The sequence below is a fragment of the Bubalus kerabau genome, chromosome 2 (genome assembly GCF_029407905.1).
Source record: "Bubalus kerabau isolate K-KA32 ecotype Philippines breed swamp buffalo chromosome 2, PCC_UOA_SB_1v2, whole genome shotgun sequence".
In the NCBI taxonomy this organism is placed as follows: Eukaryota; Metazoa; Chordata; class Mammalia; order Artiodactyla; family Bovidae; genus Bubalus; species Bubalus kerabau.
Window position 1 is genome coordinate 6,675,267 of NC_073625.1, and position 25,588 is coordinate 6,700,854.

The 25,588-nt window shown below is 47.0% G+C and overlaps 1 protein-coding gene and 1 long non-coding RNA gene across 11 annotated transcripts in view; one reads left to right on the forward strand and one right to left on the reverse strand.

Moving 5' to 3' along the window:
* The window catches only part of PSD3 (pleckstrin and Sec7 domain containing 3), a 616,838-nt gene that overhangs the window by 10,916 nt on the left and 580,334 nt on the right, over positions 1-25,588 (reverse strand). For all 10 annotated transcript variants that reach the window (XM_055566944.1, XM_055566946.1, XM_055566948.1 and 7 more), the window contains one exon: positions 18,872-19,015. In XM_055566944.1, coding sequence (XP_055422919.1) covers positions 18,872-19,015 — 144 coding nt within the window. The remainder of the gene's footprint in view (positions 1-18,871; positions 19,016-25,588) is intronic.
* Positions 15,426-18,114, forward strand: LOC129642957 (uncharacterized). Its single transcript, XR_008709959.1, has 3 exons — positions 15,426-15,553; positions 17,365-17,515; positions 17,776-18,114. It is a non-coding gene; the product is annotated as an uncharacterized LOC129642957 (long non-coding RNA).

The following is a 25,588-nucleotide window of genomic DNA, read 5'->3' on the forward strand; positions in this document are numbered from 1 at the left end:
TGGAATTCTCCAGGCCAGAATACTGGAGTGGGCAGCCTTTCCCTTCTCCAGGGGATCTTCCCAACCCAGGGATGGAACCCAGGTCTCCTGCATTGCTGGTGGATTCTTTACCAGCTGAGCCACAAGGGAAGCCCAAGAATACTGGAGTGGGTAGCCTATGCCTTCTCCAGTGGATCTTCCCAACCCAGGAATCAAACTGGGTCTCCTGAATTGCAGGCAGATTTTTTTACCAACTGAACTACGATTATATAAATTTTACCAAAATATCTATCTAAATATCTTTATATATTCACCTAAATATATTTATATAAGTATCTTTATATATATTTACACAAATATCTTTTTATTTATAGGTAATTACAAGATATTGAATACAGTTGCCTGTGCTATGCAATAGCTCCTTACTATTTGTCTACTTTATATGCAGCAGTCTGTGCCTAGTAGACCCAGACTCCTACTTTACCCCTCCCCTCTGGCCGCACCAGCATATACCCCACTAACAGCGCAGGAGGGTTCCCTTTGCTCCACAGCCTCGCCAACACTTGTTATCTGTGTTCTTTTGATGATGGCCATTCTGACGGGTATGAGGTGTATCTCACTGTGCTTTCGATTTGCATTTTCCTGATGATTAGTGATGCCGAGCACCTTTTCAAGCACATCAGATCAGATCAGATCAGATCAGTTGCTCAGTCATGTCCGACTCTTTGCGACCCTGTGAATCGCAGCACGCCAGGCCTCCCTGTCCATCACCAAGGTACTGCTAATTGTTGATGAAAGCATCACTAATTGATACATATTCCAGTTTCAGTAAAGAAGTAACAAAGGAACAAAATACTACTCTTTTCTCAGAAAGCTACATAAGGGTTTAATAAGGGCATTTGCTAATAAAAATACATCATCAGTTTTACATAGTAGTCTATCATCAATGAAATCTAAATCTATTCATTCTAGGAATTTAGAGAGTTAATCTGTCTCTATAAACTGCTTTGGTGGCAAGATTAAAATGCAAGAAAGAACTACTCCCGATATGAACAAGGTTTAATAAAATGATCTGAAGACAGTTTAAAAATAGATTCAGAAAATCAATGCAAGGCATACTATTTCACAAAGCTAGGGCAATTATACAATCAAAGGGGTACGAAGGACAATTTTCTGAGATGACTTGAAAGGCGACAAAAGGAGAAAAGGTGACTAGGCTATTTTCTACTAGTTTTTGAAGACACTGACACTATTGGGGAAATTCATCTAAAAATACATGAAGAAAAGACATTTCATCCACTGATTTTACAGCTCCAGCTGCAAAGCTCTTGTCCCCAGTAAACTGGACTTCCCTGATGCCTCAGATGGTAAGGAATCTGCCTGCAAGGCAAGAGATCCAGGTTTGATCCCTGGGTCAGGAAGATCCTCTGGGAAGGGAATGGCTACCCACTCCAGTATTCTTGCCTGGAGAAAACCATAGATATAGGAGTCTGATGGACTACAGTCCACGGGGTTGCAAAGAGTCAGCACGACTGAGCTATTGATACTTTCCTTTCCTTCCAGTAAATTACATAAGCAGGTCAATCAACAAACCAAAGGCTGAGCACAGAGGAGGAGCATTACATGTATCATCAGAGGAGAAGAAAAGACAAAGCAGAGGGAAGGGTGAGAGGGGACCAGGAGCCAGGACTGCTCGGATGTTGAGAGAAATAAGGGAAAACAACGTGGGTTTGTTCAGGCACCTCCAGCGGCTGTGCGCTGCTTCTGAGGTAAATGGGCTCACAGGAGACAGGCTGCTAAACCCCGTAACACGGCTCTGCTTTCTACCAATGTCTGTGGCCAAGTCAAATGCTCTTCAATATATTTTAGGAAAACTTACCTTTAATCTCAGGACTCTTCAGGACTACTCAAAGGACTGTAATTCACATTCTTCCAGGATTACAGACTCACTGAATTTGTGAACCTCTATTCAGAGGCTTTGGGGCCATGGAGAGATTGCCTCTGAGCCAAGACAGGGAGCTGAACGCATCCCAGGAGTGGAGGGGCAGGGCCACCCTCGAAGTCCTGCTCCACGCCCGCTCCCGGCTTCTCCCTCTGGGTGGGACACGTGGACTTCTTCCTGACAATGCAGCCACGTGGCATCTTTAGGAGGGTTTTTGTCCATTCTTCCTTTCAGAGAAGACATGACTCCTTTTCCTAAGACCAATCCTGACATTTGTTTTCAGGGTGGAGCTGGTGTGTAGGGAAGTGTTTTGGTCAATCACACTTCAACCTGCTGCACCAGCTCAGAGATTGAAAACCTGAGGGGTCCTGTTCCAGGGGTCAGTCTCAGCCAAAGAAGCTGCTAGAGGATGGAGCAGCCTCTTCTTTCAGCCAACGGGGCTGTGCTTCTCACTGGGGGCATCGAGTTCTTGCCTAGCCCCAGGACAGGAATCGTGGTGCAACCCAGATGGTTAGACCCAACTCTCACTAACCCAACTCTCACCCATCTGTCAGTCAACCTTGCAGCCCTGTGCCGAGACCTGGCCTATGATACACAAGGGGAGCGGACCAGGGTGCTTCTGTGGAAGCAGCTTTTGGGGCTCTGATAAAGGTCAGAGATGACACGCTCAGAGCTACAGCAGGCACTTTGAAACCACGAAACGATAAGCATGAAAACAAAAAGTCAGTGTGCTAAGGAGAGCAAATCAGGAGTTTAGAAAGGTCATACATCTTTGCTGGCAACTCTCAAACAGCCAGTGGCCATCCACTTCCAGTTTTCTTAAGTGAGATACAGAATGTTTATACTGTTTAAATAATCGGTCAAGTTTTCTATTATTTGCAGATACATAAAATGGTCAACACTCAGCTTGGACTCACTTGTAGAAACAATATCCCATTTGACTGACAAGGGCTTAATTTCCAAAATAGACAAATAGTTCATATAACTCAATAATAATAATAATAAAACAACCCAATCAAAACATAGGCAGAAGACCTACACAGACATTTCACACGGATGGCCAACAAGCATATGAAAAGATGCTAATTATTAGAGAAATGCAAATCAAAACTACAATGAGGTATCACCTCACACCAGTAAGCCTGGCCACCATCAAAAAGTCTACAAATAATAAATGCCAGAGAGCAGGTGGAGGAAAAGGAACCCTCCTACACTGCTGGTGAGAATGTAAATTGGTACAGTCACTGTGAAGAACAGTATGGAGGTTCCTTAAAAAGTTAAAAATTAAGTTACTCTATGGTCCAGTAATCCTCCTCCTGGGCATGTATCCAGGCAAAACTTGAATTCAAAAAGATGCATGCACCCCAGTGCAGCACAATTTACAACTGCTAAGGCATGGAACAACTTAAGTGTGCATCAATAGATAAATGGATAAAAAAGATACGGGGTACACACACACACTGCAATATTACTCAGCCGAACAAAAGAATGAAATAATGCTATTATATGATATCAGATAGATATATGGTTTCTAAAATATGAGACAAATGAACTTAGTTATAAGACAGAAGCAGACTCACAGATATAGAAAACAAATTTATAGTTACCAAAGGGGGAAGATATATTAGGATGCTGGGATTAGCAGATACTATATATAAAATAAACAACAAGGACCTACTGTATAGCACAGGGAACTATATTCAAAACCCTATGATAAACCATGATGGAAAAGTATATGAAGTAGAATGTACATACATTTATAACTGAGTCACTTTGCTGTATACCAGAAACGGGCACACTGTGCATCAACTGTACGTCAATAAAAAGCAACACCCCAACTGAGCTGTGTATACACTGCCTGTCATAATTTTATTTAGGGAAAGATATATTTAATTAATAGGCTTTGGTGTAATGTAGTTTTGTTGGGTTTTCTCTGAATATTCCACAAATTATGGATGGATGTTAGTCCACTCTAAGCCATACTGTGGTCACATAATAAGTACTGACTCATTGACTGTTTTATTATCTCCATGAATAGTTTTATGCCCCATGGCTTACTCTTCATGGTGCTGAAGTACAGGTCTCTAGGTCTCCCCCAGGCCATGGAGGGTAACGATACTGTAAGAGTTAATTAGCCAGCACTTATCCTAGAGCAGTTTCTGGGTCTGGGTAATGGTTAGTACGCTAGTGATGACTAGGAGAGAGCGTAGAGATGGGTCTACAATCCTGAGGAAGGAAACCTGACAATAAAAACTCTGCTCCTTGACTCCTCTTTCTCCAATAGCTCTCCCGTCCCTCTGTCTTCAGGACAAATTCAGAATCGCACCGTGTCTCTGCTTCCACCACTTCCAGTCTGGACCGAGCACCATCATCTTGTGTCCGGGTTACCGTGACTGCTGTCTCTCTGTCCCCTGCCCCTCTCTGCTCCCCCAAGCAAACTCTTCTCAAAAGACAGTCATGGGCTAAACTGTAGGCTAGAATGTGTCATCTCTGCTCAAAATTCTCCAGTGGCTTCTCATCCTTAAAAACGTTTCCCACCCCAAACTCTTACACTGGCCTAGGAGACCTCCACCAGTGCCGCCCCCCACCCCCTCCATCCGTCTGGGGTCTTTGCCCTCCCCAGGGACGCTGTGCACAGGTCACTCGCCTCCTGACTGTCCCTGAACACAGCAGACACGCTGCTGCTCCAGACCTCTGGTACCTTCTCTCTGCCCGAGAAGCATGGCCCCCAGGAGCCCACAGGGCATATTCTTTGGCCTCTTCACCCGCTTCCACCTTCACTCAAGCGTCTCCTTTACGTGGGGGCCTTCCCTGGCCACCCGGACCGAAAACTGCCACAGCTGCTCTGATAGCCGGTCACCGAATTATTCTTCTCCTTGGCGTTCTCACCATGAGCCTCAGAGTTTGCTTGCAGAACGACCTTGTTTATCTCTCCCCTGCCAATCCTAGAAGGCAGTCACACGAGGGCAAGTACTTGGCTTTTGTCTGTTAATACCTCCGCAGCACAGAGAACACGGAGGATACACAGAGTAAACAACACTTCTCATATCTAATGAAAACATTCTGAACTCTCAGTGTGGCAAATTCTAGAAAAATAAAACCATGGATATAGATGGAGACGCCTGATGCGCCCTGTGTTGGCTGCCTCTGGGGACACTCTCTCACCTCCAGTGGTCCACATTCCCGTATTTTCTGTCAATATGCTATGGTCGGGCCCTGAGGGACACCAGTCAGCAGAGACTCGTCTATGCCCTTCATTCACGCGTGTCAACCACGGCTGTCAAGACGCCACCCACACAAACCCTGCAGAGTGAGCTGAGGCTGCCTGCTTAAGACCGGGGCTCTCTCTCTACAGGGAAAGAAAAGCAGCTTACACCACAGCACTGGTGGCTCAGCGGTAGAGAATCTGCTTGCCAGTGCAGGAGACCCGGGGCAAGGAAGGGTCCTGGAGTAGGGTCTTCCTAGTCCAGGAAGATCCCAGCGCTGAGGGACAACTAAGCCCGTGTGCCTGCCACAACTGCTGAGCCTGTGCTCCAGAGCCCGGGATCCGTGATTACTGCAATCACGTGCCACAACCACGGAAGCCCGTGTGTCCAAGAGCCTGGGCTCCATAATGAGAAGCCACGGCGATGAGAAGCCTGCGCTCTGCAACCAGAGAGGAGCCCCCGCTCGCTGCAACTAGGGAAAACCCTGTGCAGCAATTAAGACCCAGCACAGCCGAACTTTTTTAAAAAAGCATTGTCCTTGGCAAAACAAAACAAAACAGAAACTGGAGCAGTGCATGTAGAGCATGGTGGTTCTTCATCTGGTAGTTACTAGCTCTCATTCTGATGTGAAGGGCAGCCTCTAAATTTACCTTCTAACAAAAGCACTCATTAAAAAGATAAGCGTCTGTCAATGGTCCTTTCTATGTGAATTCCTTTGCCTGGTGACTCTTGCATGTGACTTACAGGATCACATTCAGCCTTGGGTAAATCCTTCAATGCTCACCCAAGACTGAGCTCTGTGGGTCAGAGCAGCAGTCTCATCTATATTATTATGGGAAGTAATCTGCTTCTTAGTTGTATCCGACTCTTGGTGACTCCATGGACTGTAGTCCATGGAATTCTCCAGGCCAGAATACTGCAGTGGGTAGCCTTTCCCCCTTCTCTAGGGGATCTTCCCAACCCAGGGATCGAACCCAGGTCTCCCGCATTGCAGGTGGATTCTTTACCAGCTGAGCTAACAGGAAAGCCCAAGAATACTGGAGTGGGTAGCCCAGTCCTTCTCCAGGGGATCTTCCTGATCCAGGAATTGAACCAGGGTCTCCTGCATTGCAGGCGTATTCTTTACCAGCTTGGCTACAAGGAAGCCCTGGGTTCAATCCCTGGGTTGGAAAGATCCCCAGGAGAAGGGAAAGGCTACCCACTCCAGTATTCTGGCCTGGAGAATTCCATGGACTGTATAGTCCATGGGGTTGCAAAGAGTTGGACACGACTGAGCGACTTTCACTTTCAATCTGCTGCTGACGATAAATAAAATAAGTAAAGTAATAATACTACGTAGGTGTTACACCTTTGCTCTGACAAAAGTTTTTATAACCAGATGATAAAAAGGGAAGACTAAACAACAAAAAATTCGTTAATTAAAAATGAATGTTTAATTAATACAGTTTCATGTCTCAGAGTAACCACTGAACAAGAGTGGACACAGCTCCAGATGAACCATGAGACGGGCTGCAGAAAGCGGGTCTGTGGGAAGCGAGCTGGCAGTGATATGTGCTGTCTTGGGGTCAGGATGGCACTGATTCACTTTCCCAGATCCTGGCTTATGGTCATTATGTGGCCTTTCTGGGGCGTGTCCTTCATGGAAGGACAGAGGGAGTCTGAGAATGCCAGGTGTCTTGGGGACAACTGCTGCCTTTGGTCACCTTCTTAAAGGTTTTGTTGTGGTCTCTGTGGATTCCTTCTCAGATCAGTTCTTAAAAATCTCAGAGCTACGTGCTTCAGATTCCTTGCTCGGGCATCTCCGACGGTGTGAGCGGACTTCTCACAGGATAGCTGTGTAAGCTGGTCCCACTATCAGAAAACTTGAGATGGGACTTGACCAAATCCAAGCTCAGTGGCTACTCTCTGCAGAGAAGCACCTGAACACTGTTTCTGAGGCCTTGTCCATTCAGCAAGCTCTTGCCCTTCATTTCCTTCTTAAGATTTGCTCTTTCCATGAAGCCTTCCCTGATCACCAAGAGACAATTCAAATGCTAAACAGCTTCTTTCTTTCTTAAAATCAAGTTTTCTTCACCTGGAAACCTCCTTACTACATTTTGTGCAATGTTAATTTATTAAGCTGGTCTTCAGTCACCTGTAAGAATACTTCTCAAACAGGTAGGAAACATATCCCTTTCACTAGCAGCAATCCCTACTAGAGGGGAATGAAAAATACCGTGTCTAAGGCCACAAGAGTTCTGGCTTAAGTTAAATGTTAAGTGCTAAGATATATATATATATATATACATATATATTATATATGTAAAATTATTATTTGAAAAGAAGTTTAACCACATCTACATATAAATGTACACGCATCTGATTGAGCAGTTTCATTTCTCCTGAGCTCTGCATACCATTTTTCACTTCATTTAATATAACACTAATCTCCTTTTGACCTCTGATACGTGAATACGATAGTAACAGGCTAAAAGAAAACTGTGATGGCAATCCTAACTTAGGCCCTGCCATCGGTATTCAGACCTCGCTGCTCCAGCAATCAGATCCTGAATACATTTCCTCCTGACATTTCCCTTTCTCATGAAGGCAGGGTAAAAGGCCAGCTTCAGATGAAATGAGAGGACAGTGATAATGTCATGTACACACAGCAAAACAGTTTCTGCTCCTAGAGCTTCACACCGGAAAACAAAGAAACCAAAACAATTAAAACAAGCCAACAGAACAGGGGGCTGATGAAGGAACTGATTATTCAAATAAAGGCTCTGCATTTTATAGGACAATGCAGAATGGATTTGCAGACTTTCTCCCTAACTTGCTGGCTCACCTTCTGCTGCTGCTGCTGAGTCGCTTCAGTCGTGTCCGACTCTGTGCGACCCCACAGACGGCAGCCCACCAGGCTCCTCCACCCCTGGGATTCTCCAGGCAAGAACACTGGAGTGGGTTGCCATTTCCTTCTCCAATGCATGAAAATGAAAAGTCAAAGTGAAGTCGCTCAGTCTTGTCTGACTCTTCGCGACCCCATGGACCGCAGCCTACCAGGCTCCTCCGTCCATGGGATTTTCCAGGCAAGAGTACTGGAGTGGGGTGCCATTGCCTTCTCTGGCTCACCTTCTACTACCCACTAACTTAAGGAAGCAATACATTCAAAACAGAGTTTTCTCTTAAGTTCTTACCTGAAAGCTACGTAAATTAGTAGTTAGGTATTAGTAGGTATGTGTTAGTAGGCTCACCTGCTGCTGCTGCTGCTGCTGCTGCTAAGTCGCATCAGTCGTGTCCGACTCTGTACGACCCCATAGACAGCAGCCCACCAGGTTCCTCTGTCCCTGGGATTCTCCAGGCAAGAACACTGGAGTGGGTTGCCATTTCCTTCTCCAATGCATGAAAGTGAAAAGTGAAAGTGAAGTCACCCAGTCATGTCCGACCCTCAGAGAACCCATGGACTGCAGCCTACCAGGCTCCTCCATCCATGGGATTTTCCAGGCAAGAGTACTGGAGTGGGGTGCCATTGCCTTCTCCAGCTCACCTTTTACTACCCACTAATTTAAGGAAGCAATACATTCAAAACAGAGCTTTCTTATAAGTTCTTACCTGAAAGCTACATAAATTAGTAGTTAGGTATTAGCAGGCTCACCTTCTACTATCTATTAATTTAAGGGAGCAATACATTCAAAACAGAGCTTTCTGATAAGTTCTTACCTGAAAGCTATGCTAGGACTTACATTTTAAATGTCAGCGTCCCCCTCTGCCATCCCCCTCTCAGGCTTCTGCATGCAGCGGTGAGCCACCGCCGAGACAGAGCAGACAGACACCTTTTCAGGTCGTTCAGTCTGTAGTCGGGGCTCTGGAAAAACCCAAGGCAGTGTGAGTTCTACTGTTTCATTTCAGTCTGCCTTCTGGCTTGACTGTTCTCTAAATGGACTTTTTTTTTTTTTTTTTTTTGAGATCCATGTATCTTTTCTTTTTTTTTTTATTAGTACAGATTTTTTTTTAATTAAAAACAAAACTAAAATAAAAAGCTTACATCTAATAATAATATAAGCAGAAGAGGTTTTAAAAAAAAAGCCCTAATACAGACAAAAAGCACTGGGGTTGTAGAGAGCATTTGGGGAGTGTCCAGGTCTCCGTCCTAAGGCACCCACTCTCTGCCACGTGACAGGTGAGCCCAGGCCGCTGCCCCCAGAGGCCCTGCAGGCCCTTCAGAGGCGGGGCAATGAGGGCGGAACAGCCACCCTGGTCCTGTCTCCCCCTCCTAGGACCCCTCCCCAGCTGCAAGGCCCAGGCAGGGCACGCAGTCTCCCTGCAGCGCTTCACCTCTGCAGTATCCCTGTCTCTGTGAGAAGACAGGAGCGGGTGTCCAGGAGAGCGTCCCCAATTCTGAAAACTAACCTGTGAAATGCTGCTGCCTTTCTCACTCTTCACACTTGGTTTCTTGATGCTCTTGAAACCCTTTCTATAGACCCAGTCTGTATCAGTACCCAGATTTTTTTCTCTTCTTAAGAAATTAAACCCCAAAATTCTCAATTTAAAAGTCCACAGAGCTCACTTAGCCAAGAGAACACAGTTTGCTTTCTTGGCGGAAAATTTAAGAATCGCCCATTTTCCACCCAGCCGGGGTTCAGTCCTACTGACCGCCCGGCGTGGCCCTGTGTGAGGGCTTTTACAACCGCTGAGTGTGAAATTAACTGGAAGAAGAAAATTGACTCTGCATCCGTGGGATTAACAAATTTGCTGCTCAGCAAAGTGGAAAAAGAAAAAAGTCTGTCCTTGGAAGCACAGAGATGTGAAGTCGAGTTTCTACAAACCTAAGATAAGTAATTGAGCTGAAGGAACACTACTTATCTGGATAAGAAGCTAAATTTAACTCCCATGGGATAAAGTGTGTCTCTAAGTTTTTCCTTTGGGACCTCGCATCTAAAACAAAATTCTAGTTTGTTACGACAGCATTCCTGTACAGGCCACGCTCCTCATCCTTGGTTTCTGTTCTGTTTGTGTTTCTGGCTGTCCGGGGATTCCCTAACATCGCCCACGGTTTCCCTCAGAAGCACGCTCGTGGGACTCATCACACTAGCCGGCCTGTCACACCGCGGCTCCCAAAATGGCAATGCCAGTCATAAGGGGACAGGCCGGTCTTTCTGGGAAATTTTTAAAGGAGGATCTGAGGAAGTTTGAAGGTAAATCACCTTCCCCATCGACTTCCCAGGACATGTCATCCCTAAATATATTGATGAGCTTAAAGCCGTTTTGCACCTTCTGCAGGCCCGGTTCAAATGTCCTTCTACCCTCTCCGGCTCCGCGGCCAATGGCGAGCCTGTCGCCGTGGTAAAGTATATTTGTCCCGTGGAGTCGGAGGATCCAGGGAGTGACCAGGCCTCGGCAGGCCCCTCACTACCTCCAGCCTCCGGTCCACGTGGGGAGCGAGCAGGGTAGCGGGAAACCTCCGGGGCCTCCCTAAGGAGGGCGTCGCGACTCACGGACGAGGACACAGGACCGCTCTGGGGAGCGGAAGCACATGGAAACCAGGCGTGGTGAGCCGGCAGCAGAGCTGCCCGAGGCCGGGCCTGGTGAGGGTGGACACGTCCCGTGCTAGCCCCCACGCGTCCGTCCTGTGCGTGAGCCGAGCCCCCGGGACCGCCGGGCGGACCCGCGCTCCTGCAACAAGCCCGTGCCTGGGAATGGCCCCAGCCTTCCAGGGAGGGCTGGGCTGACAGTCCTGGTATAAACACAGGCTTTTTTTGCATCTGAATTTTCTCTAATGTTTTCAGAAAAACATTTCTGAAAACATTAGTTTCCATTATAAGTCTACTGAGTAATTCTGAACTTAGACCCACCGAAAGGACTGAAGAAGCCTGATCCCTCCGAGAAGCCCCTGAATCAGATCGGGGACTCAAACAAACGAGTTTTTAACACTCTTACATCAAACGCGTACAGATTCTTATAGACAACAGTAGGAAGAAGCCTAATATAGTTAGAGATAAAGCATTCTGGATAAAAAGAAAAAAAAAAAAAGCAGAGTTCACACAGGAAAGGGCTAATGGCACCAGCACTCAGTAAAAAGTGACCGACGGGAGGGTCACGTACCAAAGGGTCTAAGGGGAGCAGGAAGCGGGCCGATCACGCTGCTCCCGTGAGAACTGCTTTGTGGGGAGACTGACAGGGGTTTCTATTCTCCCACGTCCCTTGGTGACAGCGCTCACACCAGAGCCCCAGCCAGAAGTAACGATTGAACCAGTAAGCAAGGCACGGCCAGAGCAGGGCGGACACAGTCTTACGTGAGCCTGACAGCCAGACCTCTTCGATTATGTGAGAAACCTGCGCGCCGCGCGACCCCGGGAGCGCGCCTCAGCTCCCGGCAGGCTCTTAGACAGACCAGCCGGTGCAGGAGCCAGAGAACACGCCCCGCGTGGCTCCCTGAGCCCCGAGTGCACAGAGACACTGCAGTCTGAAGGCTTAGGAAGGAAAAAACGCGTCAGACATCGTGATATTTTATATTATTACACATGGAAATGATAACATTTGGGGCATACTGTGTTAAATTGAAAAATCTTATTACAATTAATTCTGTTTCTTTTTCTTCTTACATGTGGCTACTAAACACGTAAGATTACATGTGTGGTTTGCATTATATCGCTATCCGACAGAGCTGGTCTAGATCCCCTGAGATCCCCAAATTGAAATATTCTTGTTTTATGTTTAATAATGCTCTTAGAGATATCATAAGAGTGAGTTAATCTAACACATTAATTGATGTTAGTATATTGTTGTTTAGTTGCTCAGTCCTGTCGGACTCTCTCTGACCCCATGGCTTGCAGCATGCCAGGTTTCCCTGTCCCTCGTCTCTGGGAGTTTGCTCAAACTCATGTCTATTGAGTTGGTGATGCCGTCCAAGCATCTTGTCCTCTGTTGCCCCCTTCTCCTCCTGCCCTCAGTCTTCCCAGCATCAGGGTCAGTATGTTACAGCAAAAATACAGAGGCAGAAGGGGCCTTAAGGTTAGTTCACCCAATTCCATCTCATCTTCATAGCCAGAAACCGAGGTCCAGAGAAGGACGAGACTAAAGTGGCCTAACTTCCAGGCCATCCCTTTTCCTCATTTCACTGTTTTATAACTGCAAGCTTTTGTGCCCTTTTCTCGCAGACAGTACCTTCACCCCAAGCAGTGATGCTCCTCAGAGCAGACATTTCAGGCGTGAGGACGGATTTAAGGACAGTCACTGCAGGGCCCATGACTGACTCTCTGTTCTGCTTCTCAATCATCTGTTTAAAATGTGATTCAAAGGCTCCCTGTTGCTAAGCTTCTCCTCCCTTCAAAAGCGTGCGTCATCTTTTACAGATGAAAACCCAGAGCTCTGCAGCCCTCGCTCACTGTGCCGTACAAAATGCAATTCCAAACGGCAACGCAAAACCCCTGCCTCTGATGTGAACTGGACTTGTACGTCTGGGCAACTGCTGGACTTGGGTCTCTAGCTTTGGACTCTAACACTTAGTCTTCTACATGAAAAAGAAAATTCCTAAACTTCCACAAGAAGTCAATTAACCTGCCACATCTTAGCTTCTCAGATCCATACATAATCACCTTTGTGCTCTTTTGTATAAAGGACATGTCACTGGATTTAGGCTAGACTCTGTTCCTGAGACTGAGACTGGCTGTTAATCTCCTAGGAGGGTGGGGAAATTTCCCTTACTTTCACTCTGGAGGAAGCAAGTGATCATGGCTATCTCTGTACGTTTACAACCAAGTCCACTCACAAATTAGCAGCCAGATCGTCTTGTCTCAGTGACACATTTGCCCAGGGACAGCTGGCAGTGCCCTGAGATATGTGCTTGCACTCACTGCTCCTGCAAGAGGAGAAGTGGTCCATAATGTGAAAATTACTTATGTGATGTTGACAGATAAAAACTGTGCCATCTGAAGAAACAGAGCTAAGATCACAGTCAGAGAATCTGTTCAAAAAGAAATACATCAAACCGCCCATCCACCCACCCAGCCAACAAATAACCCCACAGTAAAACTGAGGGTCTACAACCAGAAATGTATTTATGTGCACTTCTCTATACGAGCTCTCTTGAGTCTCCTTCATGGCACTATATGGAATGTGCTCTTGTTCTCAAGTACATCAGTTTCAGAAGGAACCATGCCATTTTACATGCCACCAAAAATTAGAAATTCAGAAAAAGATGCAGCATGCCTCAAGAATGTCCTAGATTTTTTTTCGATTTAAAATTTAGAGAGATTTACATGTCTTGTTAGAATGGACATTTGCTGTTGCTAAAATTGCACTTCCAGCCATGTGGTTGGTGTGGGTCCTGCCTGCCTTAAGCCATAAGCACTTTCTGCTCCAGGCTGAAATTCAGGAGTGAGCACACGGCTGAATTCCAGCCCACTCAGCAAGGGGCCTTGGTTCTGCCCTTGAGCAGAACAAAGCTGAGCCATCAGGGGCATGGACTTCTCTTCCTGCTGGACTGGAACCTGAGAACACATGTACCTGGAAGTACCCATTTTCTAACCATGAAGAGACAGTTGATTCAAAGCCCATATTCAAAGATCTAAGGCATAAACACATCAAAGTGTCTGCAGCATCTGTATAGCAATGGCAAAGTCAACCGTGTTCAGGAGCCAGGCTGGGTATACTGGGGGTGGTGGGAGGACCCTGCTGATCTTCCCTGCTGCTGCTGCTGCTGCTAAGTCACTTCAGTTGTGTCCGACTCTGTGTGACCCCATAGACGGCAGCCCATCAGGCTCCTCCGTCCCTGGGATTCACCAGGCAAGAACACTGGAGTGGGTTGCCATTTCCTTCTCCAGCTGATCTTCCCTAAACGCATTCAAATCTCAGCACCAACAAATCCAGCACTGCGAGGGCCAAAGAAAATGTTCCAACCTTAGGTCTGCTGGCTCGTGAAGTGCCCTGTGCTGCCTGCCAGGTCTCCATGGTGCCACAGTGAACCCGGGAGCTGCTGGGAGCCTGCCCTCAGCACTCGCTCCTCAGTCAGCCTCTGACAGCCCCATTCAAGAATCCCAGCCCTTCTAATAGGTTTGAACTGCCAGAGTTGCCCTTTCCCTACTCACGTCTAAGAGTTATTAATAACTTATGCCACTGAAAACATCTTAACTGTCACTTGAAGAACATCCTGGAGCAAACAGTATCTTCACTTCAACTGCGAAGAAACAAAAAGCCAAATTTCTGGGGCCAAGTTCAGTGCTAGCGAGGGAATTCCTGTAACAGGGCTGTTCCTTTAAGGGCTGAGGGGCATCAGGCAGAGCCCAGGTTCCTGTGCTTCGAGTGGCTGGCGCTTTCTAAGTTTTTATGTGACAAACACTACCCACCTGTCCTACATCCTGATAAATTTCCAAATGTACCAGAAACACGGAGATTGATTCAACATTTTTAAGTGAAAAGGGAACTGAATAGAGTAGAAATAAGTCAAAAGGAAGTGGAGCTATTTCTGATATTTATTTTTTGAAAACTGGGAAATGACAGTGAGTTTCTTACATAGACTTGTGATGCCTAACAACTCTGTCAAAGGTGAGCTTAGAGTCCACGTGAACCCTTGTAAGCAATCAGTAGCCACAACTTCGGGGAACCAATTCAATCGAGAACAAAGCAATGCCACCCCCAACCCCCCACTGCATGGGCAGTAAAGAGAGAGGCACGGACTTGGTTAACTACAGGCATTCTGAGCAGAGTATGCTGCCTTCAGGAATAGTGCACTGTCTTCTTACAGGCTAAGGCTGAAGTTGATATAAGTCTCCTTGTTCTTTGCAGACTTTATAGACTTCAAAAATAAACAGGGCTTCGCTGTGGCTCAGTGGTAAAGAATCCACCTGCCAATGCAGGAGACGTGGGTTCTATCCCTGGTCCAGGGAGATCCTACATGCTGAGGAGCAACTAAGCTCACGTGCCCCAACTCCTGAGCCCATGCTTAGGGCCTGGGAGGCACGACTCCTGAGCCAAGGTGCCACCACTACTGAAGCCCGCATGCCCTAGAGCCCGTGCTTCACGGTGAGAGAAGCCCCTGTAATGAGGTGACCATGCACCGAAACAGGAGAGGAGCCCCAGGTCGCTGCAGCCAGAGAAAAGCCGTGCCTTGCCATGAAGACCCAGGATGCCAAAATCAATAAACAACGTAATTCAGTCAAGTTCAACTCCAAACAAAAACCACCCCTGAACCTTCTTATTTACCAGAGTTTCTCATTATTTACTGTCAGTTAGGGTTAAGAGACTTTCTAAGTGCCGCCAATTTGGCCCACCTGAAGAACTGTTTGTGCTCAGAGCAACCTGGGATACAAACAACTGAAATGCATCCAGTTAGAAACAACCGTGTTACCACCAAGGGCTTCATACTCTAACAGGATGAAGGTGCTTTTCTTACCAAGGTGTGAAAATTACAAGAGCTGCTCTGGGCCACAGGGAGTCCCGACCACGGGAGCAGGTGAGAGGGCGGCCTGGCGGGGGCTCCTCCCCAGGGACAGGGACGTCGGTGGGCTCAAGATGCCCTCCGGTCCCTGACCGTCTGGGGTCACAGGGAACTGCAGACACCGCTGTCTGTTTAACACTTTTGTTTTCAGGGGCGCTACTAAGCTTTCCTCTGACATTGCCTTATTCCATTCATTTACTCAACAAATACGTATGAGCACTTGGTCCATGTTCTAGAAGCTGAGGAAAGAACAAAGAACAAGTACACAGGAAGGTCCTTGACGTTCAGACACCCTCGCCCCTACCCCGCAGGGATGGTCCATCGTGCTCAGAACCCCCCACCCGGGGAAGAGGGCAGCTGCGGGGGAAGCCTGGATGCTCTGAGGGCGTCGCTGCAGGTACGTGCACAAGACAAAGCCTGGTGGCTGAAAAGTGGAGAGTTAGTTATTCTAACAGCAGAGTGGACCCCACGAGATACACTACTTCAACTTCCAGTTACTGAAAAGTAATGGTTCACTTAAAAAAAAAGAGACTATTTCACAAAACCCTTTTTAGATAACCTCTAAGAAGTGAGGGGACCATCCGCCTTTCTGGTACACAGGTCAGTGAGGCTTGACAGACACTCCAACACGCCCGACGTGTTACCATATGGGAAGATGTTCACGAGCCAAAGTCCTGGAACGCAACCTTCTGAGCTCCTTGATATGACGATTTGATGAAAGCAAGATGTACCCCCACAAAGGCTGGTCTAAAGCTCATGTCAGGAAATGGAAATGCTGGCTTTGGCTGGGTTACATTTTTGGAAAAGGGGCTCCAAGAGGAGGTTCAAAGCAGGGGGAGCATCTAGCAGGGGCGACCCTTCTTTGGTCCTGCGGCCACCCCGGCCTCCTGGGTGCAGACTCGCAGCCTTGGAGCCAAGGGCTCAGAGCGAGGTGTTGCGGGCTGGCAGCAGGGGCCTGAGGAGCTGGGAAATTAATCAGCACGTGTGAAACTAACAGGCTGGCAGCTGAAAGCCACTCCAGACGTGTGAAGAATTGTGATAGATTTCTGAGGACTCCCATTTCCCAAGAATGAACAGGTGCGGACAAAGATGAGCCGCTCAGTAAATTTGTTTTTTAAAAAGTATTTTTTCAAAAAAAAAAGTATTTTTTCAAGAAGTCTTTGGCTGGGAAGGCTTCCAAAGTTTTAGCTAATAAGCTTTCATTTTTAATAAAAGGAAAATTTTTCTTCATCTGAACAGAGTAAGGACTTGCTTAACCATGAAGAAAACTGGTACAGGGCACCAAATGCCACATTTTAAAACTCCGAAATCTAAGACTTTTAAAAGCTTCCATGAAACCCTGTCCAATTCAATGAGTGAGCACAGGGCAGAGATGTGAAGAGGACCCGAGGCCCCTGCTCTCGAGGGCTCTCAGTCTTGGGGGGCAGACGCTGTGGGACTGGCCACAGATGCAAAGACCCTGAAGCCACCCCAACAGGAGCCCCCGAGCAGGACGGGGACTGGCAGGCTGAGAGCAGGCTTTTCACAGGAGGGGTCTGGGGTGCACCCTGAAAGACGAACAGGACTCTCAGAAATGAAAGGAGGGAAGGGCAGCTGGGGCAGAGCAAAGCATCTGGTGGTCAAAAGGTAAAGGATCTGCCTGCAGCGCAGGAGACGAGTTCAGCCCCTGGGTCCGGAAGACCCCCTGCAGAAGGAAATGGCAACCCACGCCAGTATTCTGGTCTGGAGAATCCCATGGACAGAGGAGCCTGGCGGGCTACAGTTCATGGGGTCTCAAAGAGAAGGACACGACTGAGCAGCTCACTTTTCCTTTTTTCTTTTCACAGTAGATGAACAAAGGTATAACAGTGAGTCTGGAGAGGGCAAAGTAGCAGAAAAATGGCTGATCTCATGGTGGTCGTGGTGGAAAGACCTGTGTTGTGGACAGACAGAAGGAACCCAGATCCTCTCAGATTAAGGACTGGACTTTATTTGAAGGTAAATTGTTGGGGGAGGTGAAGGGGAAAACCAAGGGCAGCTATTGACAGAAGCATGCCTTAGGAAACTGCCAGGAGTGTGCAGGATGGGCTGAAGACAGAAGCGCCACCGGGTTCAGGAGAGGTGAAAACCCAGGCAGAGGGGGCCGAAAGGCAAGGCTGAGAGGGGGCAGGAGAGGCAGCGGTGCTGGGCGCTGGTGTCTGAGTAGGTCTGGGGCGGTGGGTCAGGGCGAGGGCGCTCAGATGATGCTGTGTTTCAAGCCCAAGGAAGAAGCATGATTGTAAGATGGGAAAGAAGATGAACAGGAATAGACCAGATCTACAAAGTGAAAGAAGAGCTAAAGACAGATTCAACCCACTCTGCAGAAAAAAATTATGTAAAAATTAAAAGATAACTGTTCTTTATTTTGGACTAAGCCCATGTACTTAAAATCAAGGATCCTTTCAGTGTCTTCAAGTGGCAGCTGATGGGGTAGTCACAGTTAAAACATAACCCTGACACTCACTGGGGAGAAAATGTAGCTGAAGGTGCTACATGCTAAGTCACTTCAGGCATGTCTTTGCCACCCTATGGACTGCAGCCCGCCAGGCTCATCTGTCCATGGGGTTCTCCAGGCAAGAATATTGGAGTGGGTTGCCACGCCCTCCTCCAGGGGATCTCCCCGACTCAGGGATTGAAACTGCGTCTCTTACCTCTCCTGCATGGGCAGGCAGGTTCTTTACCACTAGCGCCCCCTGGGAAGCCCCTTAGCCAAAGGTATCATTCACTGTTCACAGTGCTTTCAACTCGCTTTTAGATTTTCCATCTTTCCAGATTATACGGATCCTCCCCATTCCGTTTAGTGGCCACACGTGCTGGGTACTGGATGTGCCACGACTTGGTTTCCCAGCCTCCGTGTGAAGGGCGGGAGTGGCAGAGGAGAGCTGCCTCTGTTGCCTAGCAGCCAGAGCGCGCACGGAAGATGCGCCACGGCCTCCCGCAGCTCGTTTCCTCTGCGGTACTTTTTCTGACTCAGACTCTGCTGGAAGAGATGCAGAAATAGAGAAGGCGGCTGCCCACCCCGGCATGTCCATCGACTGTTGTTGTTTTTTTTTTTTTTTGTCTCACAGCCAGCACATGCTATTCCAACCAGCAGGCGATTTGCTTTTTAAGCATAAAAACTGACAGTTATTCTTTGATGCTTAAATAGAACCATGAACAGGAGGGGCCACCATGACCGAGACCCCGCCCGGAGCTCCGGGAGAGGGACGGTCAAGGTGCGTTGTCCACAGATACGGTAGCTATAAAACCACCTGCCTCCTGGAAACACTGAGATAGCTCAGGTGAAAGGCATTGTGACATTTAGGTTCAACACACCTCAAACTCCAGATAGTGGTCTTTGAGCTTGTACTCGTCCACCTCCTTGGCCTTAACCTTCTTGTCGGGCGGGTAGGAGCGGTGCTCCGCCAGCTCCGTGGTGATCTGCCTCAGCTTGCTCTCGTGAGATTTCAGCTGCTCCTCCTGCAGGGGGGCATGAAGCCATTGAGCATCCAGAAAACGAAATCAGTAAACAGTTGCAGTTTTAAAAGACCCCTCATGATGAATGACTTTCATTCATCCAACGTGCCTCTGCTGCCATGTTCCACCAGCTTTCTCAGCCAGGGTCCACGTGCACCTTCGTCCACTGAAAAAGATAGTCACAACCTAAAAGTTGAGAGTTATGTTTCATTCGGTGGGAATTTTTAGGACTCCAAGCCCAGGAGACAGCATCTCAAGGGACCCTGAGAGAACTGCTCCGAGGAGGTGAGGGGAGGAGTCAGGTCATACACAAGTTTTGCAACAAAGGGCAAGTAGTCTTACTGTCAAAAGATTACTGTTAGAGGAAACCAGATATCTCAAGTTAAGGAATTTAGCACTTTTCTAGGTATGGGAAGATGTGAGAGTCTCTGCCCACTGACATTTCTTTCATTGCATCTCAGCTATCCTAGGCCAAGATTCTGTGTTTTTCACATCCTGAGCTAACCCTGGGCTCCCCGTAGGGAGTGGCTGCAGTCTGATGGCTGTTAGATTGCAGCTGTTAGATCTGATGTAGTCTGATGGCTGTTAGATCTCAGGCATTCTTCTCTTTCCCGAGTATCCTTAGGGTCACCTTGGAGGGCTGATGACTGTGACATCCTTGTTTACTGACGGGGCAGGAAATACTTCATTTCTCACTTTGAAAAATGGTACCCAGGGCCAAGGCCAGCCTCCCCAGCAGGCCCCTGGTCTCCCGAGAGAGACTCCAACAGGAGTGGCATGGAGCACCCGTGCTAAGGGCTGCAGGATCGGACTTCTCCATGCCATGACCTCAGCAGGGCCGTCCTGTCACTATGGGTGAAGGCCTACCCAAATACTTTCCTTTTTGAGACAACCAATGCCTTCAAGAATAATTTTCTGAAGGCTGTTATTCTAAAAACTGTAGTAACCTATGCTTTTCCCTCCCAAATAGTAGAGGTTCTGACGTCCCTCAACTACAAATTTACTGAGGCACATTCACCTTGTTTTCTGGTTGCTATGGGCTGTTATAAATGATGCTACGTCCTTACAGATGTTGCCCAGTGGCTGAGCAAGGTGTCCCTATAGCATGCAGGCACATCTCGCTTTACTGCACTTCGCAGATAATGTGTTTTTTTTTCAAACTGAAGGTTTGTGGAAACCCTTTGTGGAGCAGGTCTACTGATGCCATTTTTCTAACACTGCTCACTTTGGGTCTCTGTACCACATTTGGCATCACTCAAAATATTTCAAACCTGTTCATCATAATTACTTTGTTACAGTGGTCTGAGATCACTGATCCTTGCTGATACCACTACAGCTTCATGGAAGGCTCGGATGATGACGGTTAATACTGAGCAATAAAACATTGCTTCATTAAGGTAGATACATTGTTTTTCTGGACACAATGCTCTTACACACTTAATAGGCTGGGGTATAGTGTAAGCATGACCATTATATGCACTGAGAAACCAAAAAAGTGTGTGACTTGCTTTATTGAGATATTTATTTTATTGCAATGGTCTGAAACCAAATCAACAATGTCTCTGAAATCTGTGGTCACCAAGAGGTGAAGTTTCTGGGTTTTAGAACATGTACATCTTTAAGCTAAGTCACTTCAGTCATGTCCGACTCTGTGCAATCCCATAGACGGCAGCCCACCAGGCTCCGCTGTCCCTGGGATTCTCTAGGCAAGAATACTGGAGTGGGTTGCCATTTCCTTCTCCAATGCATAAAAGAGAAAAGTGAAAGTGAAGTCGCTCAGTCCTGTCCGACTCTTAGTGACCCCATGGACTGCAGCCTACCAGGCTCCTCCATCCATGGATTTTCCAGGCAAGAGTACTGGAGTGGGGTGCCATTGCCTTCTCCGACACATCTTTAATATAATGGTAAACTGTTTTTCAAGTGTTTCCACCAGCTTACACTTCCACAGTAGGCCTGAAGATTCCCATTGTTCTACATTCTTGCCAAAACTTGACGTGACATCAAACTTGCAAATTGTTACTAATTTCATGGGTATAAAATGATTTGAATGTACATTTTCCTGATTGCAAGTAAGGACGAACACTTTCATATGTTTACAGGACTTCCTCTTCTGTGATCTGGCTGCCGAAATACTGGACCCATTTTTCTACTGAGTCCAGATTTGTAAAGTATAGTGATTTGTAGTTTATAGCTTATAGTGTATAGTTTGGGTGGTGGTGGTTTAGTTGCTAAGTCGAGTCTGACTCTTTGTGACCCCATGGCTCCGCTGTCCATGGGATTCTCCAGGCAAGAATACTGGTTTGCCATGGGTTGCCATTTCCTACTCTGGGGGATCTTCCCAACCCAGGAATCAAACCCAGTCTCTGGTATTGCAGGCAGATTCTTTACTGACTGAGCTACAAGGGAAGCCAGTGTATAATTTATTCCCAGTCAAATAAATGTCAAAATTCAATGTGCAGTGCTTTATTCCATCTTCACTGACTTCATGAAGAATCAAGGAAATAATCTCAAAATAACAATATTTTAAAATCACCTCATGCCAATGATGCAAAACCTAGATAGAATCACAAGGAAATATCAGTCAAATCCATGTTAAGAGATTTTCTATAAAATAAATGGCTTGTAATCTTTAAAAATGTCAAGATCATTAAAGTCAAGGGAAAGGCAAAAAAGAAAATTATACTCCTTAAATCTATTTTGACTAATGAAATAAAAATTCCAAGTGGCTCTTATGGGCATAGATAGGAACAGACTGCAAATTACCCCAAGGTTAGAATCCCACAACAGAGGGATTTTTCTGATAAAAACAGATGTAAAAACAGAGAAGCAGGAAGGCAACAGCCCAAGATGCAGCGTGTTCCCAGCCTCACACGGACGGTTATATCTGTAATATCCACAGGGAAGATGGACCAGCAGGAACCTCCCTGTTTTCTTCCCTTTTATCTTTGCCCTCGCAATCTATTAGGGGAGCGGGCAGGCCACTCTCATGGGACAACACTGATGAAAGGGATTTCACAGAAGGCAGAAACGCACCAAAGTTCAACGAAAAGGAACAGACAACAAATGGCAGGCACCTGCTGAAACGGTTTCATATTAGGAAGTCACAACTTAAATATCGGCAGTAAATAAAGGATGCAGGAAAAACTGCTATCTGTCAACAGATGTACATTGGTAGTACTTTTGATCACACATACAATGAAATTTTATCCAAAAGGCAAGTTTCAAATGATGTCACTTAATATTGAATTTTTTCCTACTTATAGTTTGACTTTGAAGAAAATTTCATATTTTCCTTTAAAATACCAAACTCTAATCTCACGAAGAGACGTCTTAGCTGATGAGGTGATGGGCACAGGTGACCTAGCTGCTCACGACCTCGCAGTGAGTCCAGGGCTGAGGTCGGGCCAAAGCCTCCCCTTCGAGGCTCAGCTGGACAGTTCTGCCGCCAGCCAGGCACAAGTCAGCTCCGCATCCTTTTATATCAAGCACAAGGCTCAGGGAGGGGAGGGAAGCTTGAGGTGGACACAGCTGTCCACCTGCCCACCTACTAGGCGACAGGCACTGTGTGTGTGTGTGTGTGTGTCTGTGCGTACACGCATGTGCGCTCAGTCCTGTCTCTCTGTGACCCCATGGACTGTAGCCCTCCAGGCTCCTCTGTCTACGGGTTTCTCCGGGCGAGAACACTGCAGCGGGTTGCCATGCCCTCCTCCAGGGCATCTCCTGGACTCAGGGATTGAACCTGCAGTGGGTTGCCATGCCCTTCTCCAGGGCATCTCCTGGACTCAGGGGTTGAACCTGCATCGCTTGTGACTCCTGCACTGTCCTCAGTGCTTTTTTGCTGTGGAATACACAATCCCAGGAACTCAATAGTGAAAGAGACCCTGGCCTTGTCACCCCTCTCACCTCTTCCTCTTGGAAGCCGTGGAGAACCAAAAAGATCGAGTCCTTGCTGGAGGCCCCAGGGGTAAAGGCAGAGGAGCAGCAGCCCCATTCTCCCAACTCTGAGCCTCTAGACAACTGTTTAAAACCCAAAGAGCTGCTGAAAACACGAGCTTCAAAACCGTCTGCTCCCTCCTGGATCAGTGCTGACCTCAGCTGTCAAAGCCGTCCGTAAACTCATCCGTCCTCATCTGCCTTCTCTCCCGCGGCTCCCAGACACCCAGGTGTTAACCCAGATCCTTTCTCCAATTCCATTCAAAGCCAGAATCCCCAGATGTCACAGCCCCTTCCACTTCTCTATCTATAGCACTTAAATGTCCATGTGTGTGCGTGCCAAGTCCCTTCAGTTGCGTCCAACTCTTTGTGACCCCACGGACTGTGACCCACCAGGCTCCTCTGTCTATGGAGATTCTCCAGGCAAGAATACTGCAGTGGGTCACCATGCCCTCCTCCAGGGGATCTTCCTGACCCAGGGATCGAACCCGTGTCTCCTATGGGTCCTGCACTGCAGGCGGATTCTCTACCACTGAACCACTGGAGAAGCCTTAAATGTCCACACCACATGCTTATTAACAAAGTATACCCGAACCTCTGTAAATTTTATCTTCCTTACTGACTACAAGCTCTCTGAAGGCAGAGAGAGGTCATTTCCCCTTCTCTCAGCTCCTGGGGGTCTAGTATGGTGCTGGGCGGGGGGAGAGCAAGAGGCATGGTTCTGGCTTGAAGTCACTTAACCAACATCCAGCACCTAGGAGCTGAAGATGAGTCTTTGCTCTTTTTATAATGTCCACACACCTCACAAGCCACCTGACAATTGGTCCCCTTAGGAAACAGGAGCTGAATAAATGGACTTTTTTTTTTTAAGGGGGAAGGTAGAGAGGGAGACCTCAGACTGTTTGTTTGTGCTGTTTTAAAGTAGACATGATTTAGGAGATAATGGCATTTCTAGGAATCTGCCGGCAATTAACGATTCAAATTGCTAAATGCTGCAGCTTCATCAAACCTGAGCTGCAGGAATTTAGACTAAAGAACACCTGCCTTCAAAGTGGTCCAAAGGGACAATTGCTGAAAGCCCCATCAGAAAGACTTTGTTTCATTGTTTCACTTTTAAGACTCGTTTTAAAGACCTGAAGGAGTGTTTTGCTGAGCTTCAGCATAATAACCTAATTGTCTGATTGAGCACTTGGTATACGTTACATTGTAGTCCTTGTTTTAGTCCTTAAGTTGTATCAGACTTTGCAACCCCATGGACTGTAGCTAGCCAGGCTCCTCTAACCATGGCATTTCCAGGCAAGAATACTGGAATGGGCTGCCATCTCCTACTCCAGGGGATCTTCCTGACCCAGGGATCAAACCTGCATCTCCTGGCAGGAGGATTCTTTACTACTGAGCCACAAAGGAAGTCCACCCATATGTTACATACAGGTCTCTAAGAAATGAATATGAAAGCTGTCCATTCTGAAAAGGTGTGGAACACTGTAGTCCAAGTTCATGCCAAGGAGTCTAGACTGTCTTGTTGCTAATAGTGAGCCAGTTTTGGTTACATGACACCGAAGGAATCCTATTTTAGCCAGCACTGTGCAGGATGGATTGAAGAGAAACAAGAGTTGGACAAGAGGGACCTCAACCGGTTCTAGGAACAGGCTGCCAGAGCTCTCCAAAGCGGAGTGTGTGCACCCCCAGGCAAGGTGACCCGCTGGGGAGAAATTTTTTAAATCAGCATTGAGGCATAATTCACACTTTACTATACAAAGCTCCCATGTGAAATGTACAATTTAGAGCTCTTAAATATATTTCCAGGGCTGTGAAACCATTGCATTTAATTTTATGACATTTTAGTTCCCCTAAAAGGAACCTTTTGGAATGGAATCACATGATACGCTCTTTTGTGTCTGGCTTTTCACGTAGCACGGTTCCCAAGGCTCGTCCACACTGGGGTGCCAGCGCTGCATTCTTTAACGGCTGAATCAAGCCCGTGTGTGGCTAGGTAACATCTCATTCATCCAAGCAGCAGCCGGCGCCCGTGTCCACCTTAGGCTGTTATGAACCATACTGCTGTGAACAGCCGTGTAAGTTTCTATGTGAGTGCATGTTTGCATTCTACTGAAACTGCTGTTAAACACGTCTATATTTAATCATTTGGTAAACCACCAAAGTGTTTACATTCCCAGCAGCAATATGTGAGAGTTGCAATTTCTCCATAACCTCACCACTACATTACTTTTCATAAAAAATTAAAAAATGTATAGCCATCCTAATGGTATCTTGTGATTCTGATTTGTATTCCCCTAATGACTAATGACGTTCAGCATTTCTTATGTTATAATGATAGTAGGACATGTAAGACATTTTATTAAAAAGATTCAATACATATATTGAAGGATACGTACTCAAATATTTAGTACTGACAAGGCAAAGGATCCAAAAAATCAGGACACCAGAGGTCAAGGTGACCAGAGTCTGGCTGAGGGACATGGGTATGGTAGAAAGATGTTTAGGAAGAAGGAGTGGCTGGACTGAGCGTGTGACCCTGAGCGGGTGGGCAGGTGGGGCTCTGGCCAGCGAGGGACACGCCCAGAAAAGGACGCCATCGTCGGGAGTCTCCGCTCCTCATGACTGCCATGCAGGAGGTCACCG